The 14,239-nt window shown below is 38.7% G+C and overlaps 3 protein-coding genes across 3 annotated transcripts; all 3 read left to right on the plus strand.

The window, feature by feature from the left end:
- On the plus strand, positions 3,935-6,734 carry LOC109949460 (G-type lectin S-receptor-like serine/threonine-protein kinase LECRK3). The gene has a single exon (XM_020565051.1). It carries the CDS (start codon positions 4,086-4,088, stop codon positions 6,504-6,506), a length of 2,421 nt encoding a protein of 806 aa, XP_020420640.1. The 5' UTR covers positions 3,935-4,085; the 3' UTR covers positions 6,507-6,734.
- LOC109949678 lies at positions 7,277-8,018 on the plus strand. Its single transcript, XM_020565771.1, has 3 exons — positions 7,277-7,403; positions 7,521-7,612; positions 7,726-8,018. Exons 1-3 carry the CDS (start codon positions 7,357-7,359, stop codon positions 8,016-8,018), a joined length of 432 nt encoding a protein of 143 aa, XP_020421360.1. The 5' UTR covers positions 7,277-7,356.
- LOC109949526 (G-type lectin S-receptor-like serine/threonine-protein kinase LECRK2) lies at positions 10,604-13,393 on the plus strand. The gene has a single exon (XM_020565332.1). It carries the CDS (start codon positions 10,617-10,619, stop codon positions 13,116-13,118), a length of 2,502 nt encoding a protein of 833 aa, XP_020420921.1. The 5' UTR covers positions 10,604-10,616; the 3' UTR covers positions 13,119-13,393.

The following is a 14,239-nucleotide window of genomic DNA, read 5'->3' on the forward strand; positions in this document are numbered from 1 at the left end:
CATTTTTGGCTGTGTGGCCTTCGTTCATCTCCACAAAAATCAACAAAGCAAACTTAATCCATGTGCGCTTCGTTGTGTTTTTTTGGGTTATGTCACTCATCAGAAAGGCTACTGATGTTATCACCCTCCTACCCGGCGAACCTATGTCACTTTGGATGTCACCTTTCTGGAATCAGATATGTTCTTCTATGACCCAGCATCCAATTCTACTCTTCAGGGGGAGATACCGAGTGAAGAGCTCAATTGGAGTAGCTTGGAAAATGAGGATATTCATCTATGCACGAAGATTGCTCTTGCCCAAGAAACAATAACAATCGATCGTCCCGAGTCTGGCACGTGCGAATGCTCTCTGCCAAACAACGATCGATCGCCTAACCCTTGCGAAGATGTTTTTGATTCGAGTCATACTCTTCCACACAACTGAGAACAACAAGATGAAGACCCCCCTCTCATTCAATAGTACCAACGGACCAATCTCCTGAGAATATCTTTGAGGTAAATACTCCTACTAGACTTGTGCATTTAGAGGATAAAACTATTGGATATCAATTACCTTTCAGGCAAAATCGTGGGAAGCCACCAAACCGTTATTCACCTGATATTGGCAAGACATCCAAGTATCCAATTGCAAATCATGTATCCACTGAGAAGCTGTCTGAACCACTCAAGGCTTTTGTGCATCAGTTGTCTGCTATCCATATTCCAACCAAGGTCTCTGAAGCATTGAAAGATCCTAAGTGGGTCCAAGCTATAAAAGAGGAGATGAAAGCTCTTGAGAAAAATCAGACTTGGACATTGGAGACTATACCACGAGGAAAAAAGACTATCGGATGTAGATGGGTGTTTACTATAAAACATAATGCAGATGGATCTATCGACCGATACAAGGCAAGACTTGTGGCAAAAGGGTACACACAGACCTATGGTATAGACTATGAAGAAACTTTTGTACCAGTTGCAAAATTAAACACAGTCAGAGTCTTATTGTCCCTTGCAGCTAATTTGGATTGGCCACTACACCAGTTTGATGTAAAGAATGCTTTTTTACATGGCGAACTCACGGAGGAGGTGTACATGGACATTCCTCCTGGATATAATACTACTCAAACCGGAACAGTTTGCAGGTTACGAAAAGTATTGTATGGATTGAAACAGTCACCACGTGCATGGTTTGGACGGTTCACCATGGCAATGAAGAACAATGGTTTCAAATAGTGCAACTCAGATCATACTCTGTTCTTGAAACATCGGAAAGGGAAGGTAACAGCATTAATAATCTATTTTGATGATATGATTATTACTGGGAATGATAAACAGGAAATATCACAGCTACAAGACTATTTGGCTACTGAGTTTGAGATGAAGGATCTAGGTAGACTCAAGTATTTCTTGGGAATTGAGGTGGCTCGATCGCAGCAAGGCATATTTCTCTCTCAAAGGAAATATGTCTTGGACTTGTTGACGGACATAGGAATGCTAGATTGTAAACCTACGGACACTCCTATTGTTTAGAATCATCATCTTGGAGAATATCCGGATCAAGTTCCAACTAACAAAGAAAGATACCAAAGGTTAGTAGGAAGATTGATCTATTTGTCACAAACTCGACCAGACATTGCTTATGCGGTGAGCGTTGTCAGTCAATTTATGCACTCTCCAAGTGAAGACCACATGAATGCAGTTCTTCGGATACTTAGACATTTGAAGTCTGCACCTGGAAAAGGACTTATGTTCTCAAAGCATGGTCATCTAAATATTGATGGTTATTCAGATGCAGATTGGGCAGGTAATGTAACATATAGAAAATCCACATCGGGTTACTTCACATTCGTAGGAGGTAATTTGGTGACATGGAGGAGCAAGAAACAGAATGTAGTAGCTTTATCCAGTGCAGAAGCCGAGTTCAAAGGCATGACTAAAGGGATTTGTGAACTTCTTTGGTTAAGAAAGTTGCTTACTGAACTTGGGTATAAACCTACATCCACAATGAATCTCTTTTGTGACAACAAGGCTGCTATAGCCATTGCACATAATCCGATTCAACATGATCGTACTAAACATATTGAGGTGGATCGACACTTCATCAAACAGAAGCTTGAGGCTAAAGTGTTTCAGTTTCCTTTTGTGAAATCCGAGGATCAATTGGCGGATATTTTGACAAAGGCAATTTCCAATAAAGCATTCCACAATTCACTGGATCAGTTGTGCATTGGCGACATCTATGCACCAACGTGAGGGGGAGTGTTGGCGTGACTTGTGGATATTGACTTACTTTCCTTACACACCAAGAATTCCTATTTTAATTGTAATTGATTTACTTTAATTCCTGATTTCCTACTGTAAATGGATTTAGGAATTTATTATTTACTTGCCCATTCAGGTTTTGTTGTATTATAAATATGACCTCCTACAAGGAGAAGAATACACAGAAAATTCCCACAAACAAATATTCTCTCATAGTTCTTATATTTTAGCAATTAACTTCTATATAGCCAAAATTACTAATTCTTTTCTAAGCTGAAACATGAGGGTTTGTGGCTCTATCAGATTCAACCAAAAAGCAAAGGTAAAAGATGACGAAGTTTGTGAGTGATAGACAGAGAGAGAAGAAGTAGAGATAAGAAGAGGTGAGGAGAGGAGGGGGTTTCTTTTTTATTTATAAATTTTGAATAATGTTTATATTATATTATATATGTATTAATTTAAAATTATTCTTATAAATATCGAGCCAGGTTCGGGGATGGGATGGTAGGAATGCTAATACCATCCCCGCCCCACACCCAGCGGGGATTTTTAAGATTTAGGGATCCCCGTACCTGATCCCCGTGTTTCCCTGAAATTTCCCCGTATTAGGGTCAGAGACCCGGCCCGACGGGGATTTTTGCCATCCCTATTCTAACATCAATTCTTAGCTCTGCCACTGAAGCTAACTAAGGTGATACCTCCAGCTATTACTAAGAGGAACAACAAAAATAATACTCATGCAGTCTGACTTTCATATGTTGTTGTTGTTGTTTTTTTTTTTCCTAATTAAAATAATATAATAAGGAGGATTTCTAGTACAATCAATCAACATATCCTTTTAGGGATCGTTTTGTACGGCGGACTATCATGGACTGGACTAAATTATGGGACTGTCTTGGATTGGTTTGGTTTGTCCTAAGCTGAATAACACTTGTACTCCATTTGATGTATGTTTGATTGGACTAGGACTAGATTATTTTTAAATATATATTTTTCTTAAAAGTAAGTTTTTTTAAAAAATATATTGTTTTTGGGGCATGTGGATTTTTTTTTAATTTTCTTATAAAACTTTTCCTCTCTATGCATCTCTTTCTTTTTCTTCCTCCTGCGCACAACCCTCCTACTATGGGCTCTTCCTTCCTCTACTTCTCCTCTTATTCTCACTCCTTTTTTTATCAGTGCATGTGAAGCCCAAATTGCTTTCACTTGGTTCATTGCCCGTTTACCAAGCGTGGGACATTCCACACTTATATAGACTAATCTCTTTCTCTGTTCTACCAATGTGGGGCAAATGTGTCTTAGATTTCATTCAAACTTCCAACAATAATTACTACCAAAACAATTCTCTAAAATGAGGAAATTACTGAAACCAAATGGGTAATGAGTGGAGAGGTCCATGATCTTTTAAGCAATTGATGCAATTTGATCTTCAATTTAGCATACTCTCAACATCGCCTTACATTATTGATTGTATCAAATCATTTATTGGGATAGCACTAGTTTGCTATTCCTGATCAATGACGTTTCGACACGCGTGACAAAACTTCCACATAACATTATATTATTTATCGAGCATAGCAAAATAGTGATACTAAGTTTCACTACTGCAAGTAGGGACTTCTACATTTATGCATTTGGAGGAAATTTCCACGGTAGGACCCAGTTGCCGTAAATGACAAGACAACGCGTAAGTCAAGTCTAACTGATCAGCAGGGACGAAAATAGATTACTCAAATATTTATTTTTCTATTCTTGTTTTGTTTAATTGGCCTGGCATTGGAATGCGAAAACAAAGACTTGCTTAATCTTTGAGAGGTTCTCTCTCTCCCCCTCTCACATAGATGGCTTATGTACCGGCAGCTCTGCTCTTACTCTCTGCTTTAATTGTCTTGATCAATGATAATATTATTGTAAAGGCTGCGAGAAATGAGTCCCATGTCATCAAATTGGGTTCCTCTCTATCCCCGGATTCTAACCTGAGTTCATGGCTCTCACCTTCTGGCCGGTTTGCCTTTGGTTTCTATCGACAAGGCAGCGGCTTCACTGTTGGGATATGGCTTGTTAATGACCTTAATCAGACTGAGCAAAGCATAGTCGTCTGGACTGCACGGCGAGATGATCCGCTTGTCTCCTCCAACTCTACGCTACGGCTAACGGGAGACGGTCTGCTTCTTCAAACTGAGCAAGGTGAACAAGTACCCATTGCCAGTAATTTTTCAACAACAGCAAGTTCAGCTGCTATGCTTGATTATGGAAACTTTGTAGTCTATGATAATCGTTCTAAGGTTATCTGGCAGAGCTTTGATTCCCCAACTGATACCATACTGGGGGGTCAAAATCTGACTGCTGGCACATATTTGGTATCTAGTGTGTCTGCATCCAACCACTTTAGCGGACGATTTTCGCTGCAGATGCAGAGTGATGGAAACCTCGTTTCTTACCCGGTAAATATCTCCAACACTCCCGAAAATGCTTATTGGTCTTCCGGCACTGTTGGTTCCGCGCAACTGCTCAGTCTGAACGCATCAGGTTTTCTCGTTTTGATTCCTGAAACTGCACATCCCTTGGCCACTGGCTCATACCATGCCCATGATGACGGAACTATTATCCACCGTGCAACGCTGGATGCCGATGGGATTTTCAGATTGTACTTGCACAATTACTCTGTGATGAGCCCCAGCTCAAGGGTGTCGATTGTTTGGTCCAATTTGCATAACCAGTGTGAAGTCAAAGGTTTCTGTGGCTTAAACAGGTATTGTGCAGTCCTGGAAAAGACGAACAAAACTGAGTGTCAATGTTATCCCGGTTTTGTAATCAACCCCGTTGATATGTTTCCAGGCTGCTATCAGAATGCTAGTGACGATGGCTGCACTGGCAATGAAGACCCACGGCTGCGGTACAAGGTAGCTTCTGTCCACAATATATCATGGCCCATTGACCATCCTTATTCAGTGGTGCCATTGAAGAACCCGCAAGTTTGTAGCGACTCTTGCCTGGAAGACTGTAGTTGTAAGGCAGCGCTATATACTAATGGCAATTGCAACAAATACAAGCTACCACTTAGATCTGGTATAAGAAGCCCAGATACAACAGGATTCATCAAGGTAGATGCAACACACAATCTGCAGTTTCACAATCCAATGGCTACCAGAAATTCGACATTGGTGAAATACGAAACCAAGAATAGTCATGGCTTGATTGTAATTCTTGCTGTGAGTCTGGGTTCCATTGCATGCGTATGTTTTTCCTTTGCAGTCTCCAGTTTCATCATATACATGCACCGACTTCAGAGGTACAAGAAGCTGTTGGATCATACCAAAGTGGGATTGGCTGAAGAATTGTTCAGTTTACAATCGTTTTCTTACACAGAGCTTGAAAACGCAACTCATGGCTTCAAGGAAGAGTTAGGAAGGGGCACTTTTGGAGCTGTTTACAAAGGAACTCTGTCAACTAGCAACAAAATTGTTGCTGTTAAAAGGCTCGAGAAAGTTGTGGAAGAAGGAGTGAGGGAATTCAAAGCTGAAATCACTACTATTGGACGAACTCATCACAGAAACTTGGTTCAGTTGCTTGGTTTCTGTATCGAAGGCTCCCAAAAGCTTCTTGTATATGAATACATGAGCAGTGGCTCGCTTGCACATCTTCTTTTTAATAAGGCCGCGACCGTGCGCCCTTCCTGGAGAGAAAGGGTAGGAATTGTGTTGGATGTGGCTAAAGGGGTGCTCTATTTACACGAAGAGTGCGGTGTGCATATTATACACTGCAATTTGAAACCCCAAAACATACTTCTGGATCACTCTTGGACTGCCAAGATCTCCGATTTCGGTTTGGCGAGGCTGTTAGTGCCAAACGATCAAACAAAAATAGCTGCCGGAGTCGAACAGAGAAGCGGTTACTTGGCACCTGAATGGCAGAAGAACGCCCTGATATCAGTAAAATCAGACATCTATAGTTTTGGTATTGTGCTTTTGGAGACTGTATGCTGCAGAAAAAACATAGAGTTAAAAGTTTCAGTTCCAGATGAGATGATTCTTTCTAGTTGGGCATATAAATGCTTTAAGGCCGGAAAATTATACGAGCTTGTAGAAGATGACGAACAAAATGTGGATTTGAAGACACTAGAAAGAATGGTAAAAGTGGGGCTGTGGTGTGTTCAGGACGACCCAGCTCTGCGTCCCCTCATGAAGAACGTAATCTTGATGTTGGAAGGGACAACGGATATACCAGTCCCTCCATCTCCAGAGCTTCCCCAAGCCTGTTGACTGTTGATTTATCTTTGTTTTAAGCATTGAAGTAATGTATATGCATATTTGTCAAGGGAATCAAATAATCTTGATTTGATATATGGATATAGCTAGACTCATTCATATTTTAATTTGGTGTAGCTTGGAAAATCTCTAGATTTCTTTCTTTCTTTTTAATTTTCTGCTGTTTGTATCATGTCAAATAAAACGTTTCTAGACTTTAATTGATTATAATTTTAATGTTAAGTAGATCCAAACTTAAGAGCATTCACAATGGTGGTTTTCAAATTGGGTCTCTATCCACCACTTTGTAGAGGGAAATCTTTGGGGATCTAAAAGCTTTTTAAAGTAACTAAGGGCCCGTCTGATAACGTTTTCGGAGAATGTTTTCTGAGAATATTTTCGGAGAATGTTTTCTGAGAATATTTTCAAAGAATGAAAAAAAAACATGCATTTTCAGGAAATAAAAATACGTCTGATAGATTAATTACAAAACATCTTTAAAAAAAAAGAAGGGTAATGCTAAAGAGACTATCTATTTGTACCATATTTGTGTACTAAATGATGTGGCTATTTAGTTGGCAATGCCACATCATTAAGTGAGTTTTTAATATTTTTAATATTTTTTTTATATTTTTTTACCTTTCACTTTAAAGACTCATTTAAATCATATTATAATCATATTAAAATTATAAATAAAATTAAAAAAAAAAAAAAAAAAATCTCCGCTCTCTTCTCCTACCTCCTACCTAGCCAACCCTCTCTCCCTACTCAACCCCACCTTTCAGCCACCCCTCTCCCGTCGCCCATCCTTCCCTCAGCCTCTCTCTTTATCATCATCATCAGCATCACCAATCTACAATCAACAATGGCAGTTCAAGCTCAATACCCTTCAAATATCCTCTTTCTAAACAGGTTTGCATTCTCTCCTCTGCTTCCTTGGTTTTGGATTTTTATCAGCAAACCGTATCTGCAATCTATATATCTTTCTTATCTAATTAATCCCTGCTTGGGTTTCCACTGATTCTGCAGAAACTCACAAGAAGGGCATGATTATTCCTTACAAGCACAGCCAGGAGGATATCTTGATCAATCCCACATGCTATTCAACAATGGAGGAGGAGGTGAGTCTCTTCATATCTTTTGATTACCCAATTCTGCTTTTGGGCTATAAACACCAATTCAATCAATAAAAGATTGGTTTTTTTGAATTTGGTTTTGATTGATTTGATCACAGCAGTCAATAATACTATCAATCAGCGCAAAAGAGGAAGAGAAACTTCAGCTGCCACTGAAATCTCACCTTCAATCCTTCCTTTCTCTCTGCAACAACAATCCCAACCTCCTCCTCCTCAGCTCATCGACCTCTCCCAACTTTACAGCAACAACCACGACCACAACAATCCCAATGTGGTCTCCACGGGCCTCCGTTTATCCTTTGGATGGTTGAGGGTAGGTACATGTACAAGAGTATGGCTGAGGGAAGGATGGGTGACGGGAGAGGGGTGGCTGAAAGGTGGGGTTGAGTAGGGAGAGAGGGTTGGCTGGGTAGGAGGTAGGAGAAGAGAGTAAAGATTTTTTTAATGATTTAAATGAGTCTTTAAAGTGAAAGGTAAAAAAATAAAAACTCACTTAATGATGTGGCATAACCAACTCAACAGCCACATCAGTTGGTACACAAATATGGTACAAATAGATGGTCTCCCTAGTATTACCCAAAAAAGAATAATAAAAACGTGTCTAGTAGTACAAGTTGATAATAATAATAATATGTGAGTTATTTTTCCAGTATATTTTTGCTAATTTATGTTCTAAAAAATATTTTTAAAAATGTATAATTTGACAAATAAAAAATTAGGTTTGGTGGCAGTGGCAAAGTTAGTAGCGGTTGCGGTGATGATGGTCTGGTAGTCGTGGCCGTGGTGAGTTTGATTTTCGTTTATGTTTTGGTTTGATTTTCGTTTCGTTTTTGTTTTGCTGGGTAGAGTTATGAGGTTGTGCGTTTCTGTTTATGTTTTAGGCGTTTGTTTCTTGTGAGAATGAAAACATATTTGTTCTGTTTTTCCGAAGTACACGTGTTGTTCTCATTTTATGAAAACATTCTCCGTGTTTTCTGTTTTAGTCCACCGAACGGATTCTTGGTTTGTTTTTGTTCTCTGAAAATGAAAACGGGCACTGAAAACTTAAAGGAACAGCCCCTAATTTATTTTGGTGACAATTATGGGTGGTCAACGACGCTCTTAACCAAATTAGTCACAATTATTTGTCTAATGATTTAAATATAATAAATTTTGTTGTAGCTGACACATGAATAGTAATAATGTAATAAAATATAAGAGGATAATCTTTCCCACAATAAAATATTTACAATGATATTTTAATAAAAATATATGGATGGAATCTTTCTCACTAACCAAGGCTCTTTTCCCTTCCCTCTATATAATTAGTAATAGTTACTCTAAATAATAAATATTATAATAAAAAATGTGAGAGCATGCATGTGCATCTGAAGATGCGTCCAAACCAACCCCTCTTTTTCTTTCTTTTGTATTTTTTATTCTCCCCATTTCTCATCTCTCCCAAAGACTTCATTTTTTTTTATTTTTTTCCCATCTTCTTCCTTCCGTCACTTTCCATTCATTATCTCTTTGACAGCCACGTTGAAGCCCAACCAACAACGACGTCAACACCGTCAGTCTGAACTGTCATGTGTTCAAACGATGTTGGCCTAGATCCTGTTGTCTTTGTCTTTGGTTTAGTGTTTGAAGAACATTTGTTTGTTTCCTACATATGTAGCTAGACTATGTCTGGAATTTTTCTTTTGGTTTCTTGTTCTTAAGTTTCTTGGTTTGAATTATTTGGTTAAAAGTTTCAACTCTTATGGAAGGATGATATATATATATATATATATAATATGGGTCTGGACTTAGATTTTTTCAGCTTTGATTGTGATTTCAGCAAAGAATTGGGTGATGGGTATTTTGGTTTGAGTGTTGTAATATGATTTTCGGTAAGGGATTTGGTTTTCGGTAAGGGATCTAGATTTCAGTTAAAAAATTTTAAAAAAAAGAATTGGAAATTATTATAATTGTGAAAAATATAATACACAAATATAACACAAATATAACACAAATAATAATGGAAAGGATTTCTTTAAAAAAAAAAAAAAGATAATGAAATGATGTTGAACAACGCAGTCAAATAAAATAAAATAAAATAAATATAAATATAGTTTGATTAGACATGATGTGGGGCCCACTTTGGAGCAATTTGATGGTCAACACAATTTGTTACAAAATGGTATTTTTAATCATGAGAAAACCCAATAGTTACGGCCACAAAAGTCACGAGTTCAAAACTTGTAACTGCACTGTTACTAATTGCCTTGGTCACGAATATTCGTGGCTAATACTGCCAAAAGTCATGAAGCAAAAAGTGACTGCTTCGTGTTTTTTTTGTAGTGTAATGGCTATACATTAGGGTTGCTAAATTTCGGGCTCTAATTTTCTCTTATGTGCCCTTTAATTCTAATTACTAACTCAAATTTTTTAAAGTCTAGGACTTTAATTAGGTAGAGAATCCTGAGGTACGCCTCATTTTCTCATTCTTATGCTAAAGTCTCTTTAGACTTATTCATTAGGGACAAGGAGAAGGTAGAATGGAGCCACCAGGGGCAGCTGCCCTGACCCCACTAAATTTTTTGCCATAAAGAAAAGTCATATTTTAAAAAGAAAAAGCCTTTTACTTTTTTCGAAAAATTAACATTTATCCGAGGCTCTTGTAGTTGAAATGATTAATAACTTAATAATAGTTATCTGTGCATCCGAAATTCTGTGTTTGAATCTACATACAAAGTAACTTTAATTATAATCTATTCTTGAAACATAAAGATCATACAAAGTAACTTTGATCATAATCTATTCTTGAAACATAAAGATGGGAAGGTAATTTCTACTATAAAATCTTTACTTCGACATTATACAGATAAATGATAAAGCAATATATTCTGTGTCATGGTAAAGATTAGGATTGCGTGGGTTCTATCATCAGCAATGATTTCATTTGTGGTTGACTCAACAAGAAGACTTGCTCAGTCAACACACCTTAAAACCACCGTATTTCTCTCTCATGCCCTATCAATTCAAATTAAGGAGTGAAAATAATCCCAGATTTTCATATCTGAGTATGGCTTCCAGTATTCGGATTGTTGCCTTTCTCCTTTCTGTATTTTCTCTAGGAGGTGAAGGAGCTCGACAAAATAATTCTACCCAACTAATAAGCCCAGGCTCTTCACTTTCTCCCATAAGTAGCCCAAGCTCATGGCTTTCTCCTTCTGGCCATTTTGCATTTGGGTTTTATAAAAAAGGAGCAGGATTTGCAATCGGAATTTGGCTGGTGGGAACAGACAAGCAAACAATTGTCTGGACAGAAAATCGCGACGATCTCCCAGTCACCTCAAATGCAATTCTGCGGTTAACAAGTGACGGCAAGCTTGTTCTAAGTGATAGAGAACGACAAAAGAACCTCATCGTCACTACAGGTACTAATTCACCAACGGACTCTGCAGCTTCCTCTGCCTCCATGCTCGACTCTGGAAATTTTGTTCTGTATAACGGAAGACGCGATGTCATCTGGGAGAGCTTTAATCATCCTACTGATACGATCCTTGGAGGTCAGATTCTGCCTGTTGGGGGTTCACTCATCTCCAGTCTTTCGGAAAATGACCACTCAACAGGACGGTTCCACCTCAACATGCAGGCTGATGGAAACCTGGTTCTATACTCGGCAAACAGCGAAAACTCGTCTGCAGATGCCTATTGGAGCTCTGGAACCTATCTCCAACGTCAGCTTCAACTTTATCTTAACGCTACAGGTCGTCTAGTTCTCATCAACAGCACTAGTTGGGAAGAATCCTATGTTTTAGATTATGATGAATCGTCCAAAACCAACTACAAAAACGGTACCATATATCGTGCGACGCTTGACGTAGATGGAAATTTTCGGTTGTATTCTCATGAATCTGATGTGAGTACTGGAAAATTCCAGCCATCCCTTATTCTGTGGCAAGCACTGGATGATCCTTGCGATGTTAAAGGCTTCTGTGGCCTTAACAGCTACTGCACATTTTATGACAATCAACCAAACTGTCTTTGCCTTCCTGGAACAGATTACGCTGACTCCGACCGAAGGATCGTCGGTTGCTTGAGAAACTATACTAAAGTAGAGTGTAATGATGGGAAAGAAAATACATCAAGTTATCACATGATCACCATGGAGAATATGGTATTGGAAGATATAGTTTACTATGAAGCACGAATGCCGACCGTGAAAGAATGCAGCAGGTCTTGTCTGGAAGACTGCAACTGCGGGGCAGCTGTGTTCTACAGTGGGAGTAATGTTTGTGCCAAACAAAACTTACCACTCAGATATGTCCGAAGGGATCCCAAGGAGTCCAGCACAGCTGTCTTCAAGATCGGCAACATAATAAGTGGTTCCATTGGCAACAACCACAACAATACTAATCCAGCCATCCCGCTGAATCCAAATACCACGGTCGTTACTACCACAGACAAGAAGTTGATAAAGCAAATTCTTGTTTTAACTTTAGCTCTCATCCTATTCTCCTGTGCGGCCCTTGCAGTTTCTGGATTTTACATTTCCAAAATCCGACTTCTGCGGTACAAAAGGCTGACGGAGATTAATGGTGATTTGGGGTTGGCTGATGAGGAACTTACTTTGAGAGCTTTTTCATACAATGAGCTGAGAAGAGCGACCAATGGGTTCAAAGAAGAATTGGGAAAGGGCTCGTTTGGAGCAGTTTACAAAGGGGCTTTAAACAAAGGAAAAAAAATCATTGCAGTGAAAAGATTAGAGAAGCTAGTCGAAGAAGGTGAGAGGGAGTTTCGTGCGGAGATGCAAGCAATCGGAAGAACTCACCACAAGAACTTAGTTCGATTGCTTGGTTACTCTGCCGAGGACTCAAAAAGACTCCTCGTGTATGAATATATGAGCAATGGCTCCCTTGCAGATCTCCTTTTCAGGAATGAATGGAAACCTACTTGGAGTGAAAGAGTGACAATTGCACTCGATGTCGCAAGAGGTCTCCTCTATCTACATGAAGAGTGTAAGGCCCCTATCATCCATTGCGACATAAAGCCTCAAAACATTCTGATGGATGAATTCTGGAATGCTAAAATCTCTGACTTTGGACTTGCAAAATTGTTGATGCCGGATCAAACGAGGACTTTCACAGGGGTCAGAGGCACAAGAGGGTACTTGGCACCAGAATGGCAAAAGAACACTCCAATCTCAGTGAAGGCAGATGTTTATAGTTACGGAATAGTGCTTCTCGAAATTGTATGTTGCAGGCGGAACATGGACGTCAATGTTAGAGCAGAGGAGATAATTCTATCTACTTGGGTCTACAAGTGCTTTGTTGGTAGAGAGCTGCATAAGCTCGTGGGTGGTCAAGAGGTCGATAAAAAGACGTTGGAGAACATGGTTAAGGTGGGACTATGGTGTATACAAGATGAACCAGCTCTGCGTCCTTCAATGAAGTCTGTTGTGTTGATGTTACAAGGTATTACTGATATAGCTATTCCTCCATGTCCAACTGCTACCTCCATGTAACTATTAGCCTGTGAGGAAATGCCTTTCTTCTTATATGCAGTTTGTTAAAAGAATAAGCAAGATTGCTAAGGGTATGGTACCTATACTGGTCACATTGTTGTACTAAAGTATCTAGAATCAAAGACTCCTTGAATCAAGAGTCTTTTTGAGTAAATGATTGGGTAAATGATTGGGTAATCAAAGACTCCTTGAATCAACTGCTACCTCTCATGGGTAAATGATTATTCTCATCAATATGGTTCATTGTATAAATTTAATTCAAGCATATTTTCTATATCTAATTTGGGTAACTCTAATGCAGTTCTCTGCATTTTTAACTATCTTAGCCATTTAATTAATGCAATGGCTTAGTCTCTCCACATCAAGACAACTTACTTCTATATCAAAACTCAAAAATCTCCCTTCATCTGCACCCTCTTTCCTCTCGTACAATGATTACACAAAATTTTATTTCAAGACACTACTACAAAAAAGCAAAAAGACGACGGTAAATCACCGTCGTGTATTCGGTTTTTCAATGGTCGTGGAATCCACCGTCATCTTTTCCCTCATAAACCACGACGCTAAATCACCGTCGTTGTTAAAATATACAACGTCATCAACAAATACAAAACGACGTCTTTGTACTGCAAAAAGATCTAAAAAAGCAGTCGAGGATGAGAATAGACGACCAACTCTCTAAAAAAACCGTCGTTAAAAAGAAAAAATATGACACATATTAAGAGAACAAGGCCGCAAGATAGACATACAACGACGAAAATAAAAATACGACGCCGTTAAATATCATTTTCACGACAATAAAAAATTTGACGTCTTTAAATACATTAGAAGACGACGTTATTGATGCCTACTACGTCGCATATATAAAAACAGCCGTCGTAAAATTAATTTTCCACTTCGATTTTTCGATAAAAGATGACGTGGAAATAGTTGTCAGTGTCATTATTTACGACGTATGTATTTATAGAGTAGACGTTGAAAAACGAAACAACGTCGGTTACAAATATATGAGAGTCGTATTACAAAATTTATACGTCATATTTTCAGAAACAAACAACGACGATAAATATTAGACGTTGTTAAATAAAACAACGTCGGAAAACAATAAAAACAGACGTGTT

This window comes from Prunus persica, chromosome G6, assembly GCF_000346465.2.
Source record: "Prunus persica cultivar Lovell chromosome G6, Prunus_persica_NCBIv2, whole genome shotgun sequence".
Taxonomy (NCBI): Eukaryota; Viridiplantae; Streptophyta; class Magnoliopsida; order Rosales; family Rosaceae; genus Prunus; species Prunus persica.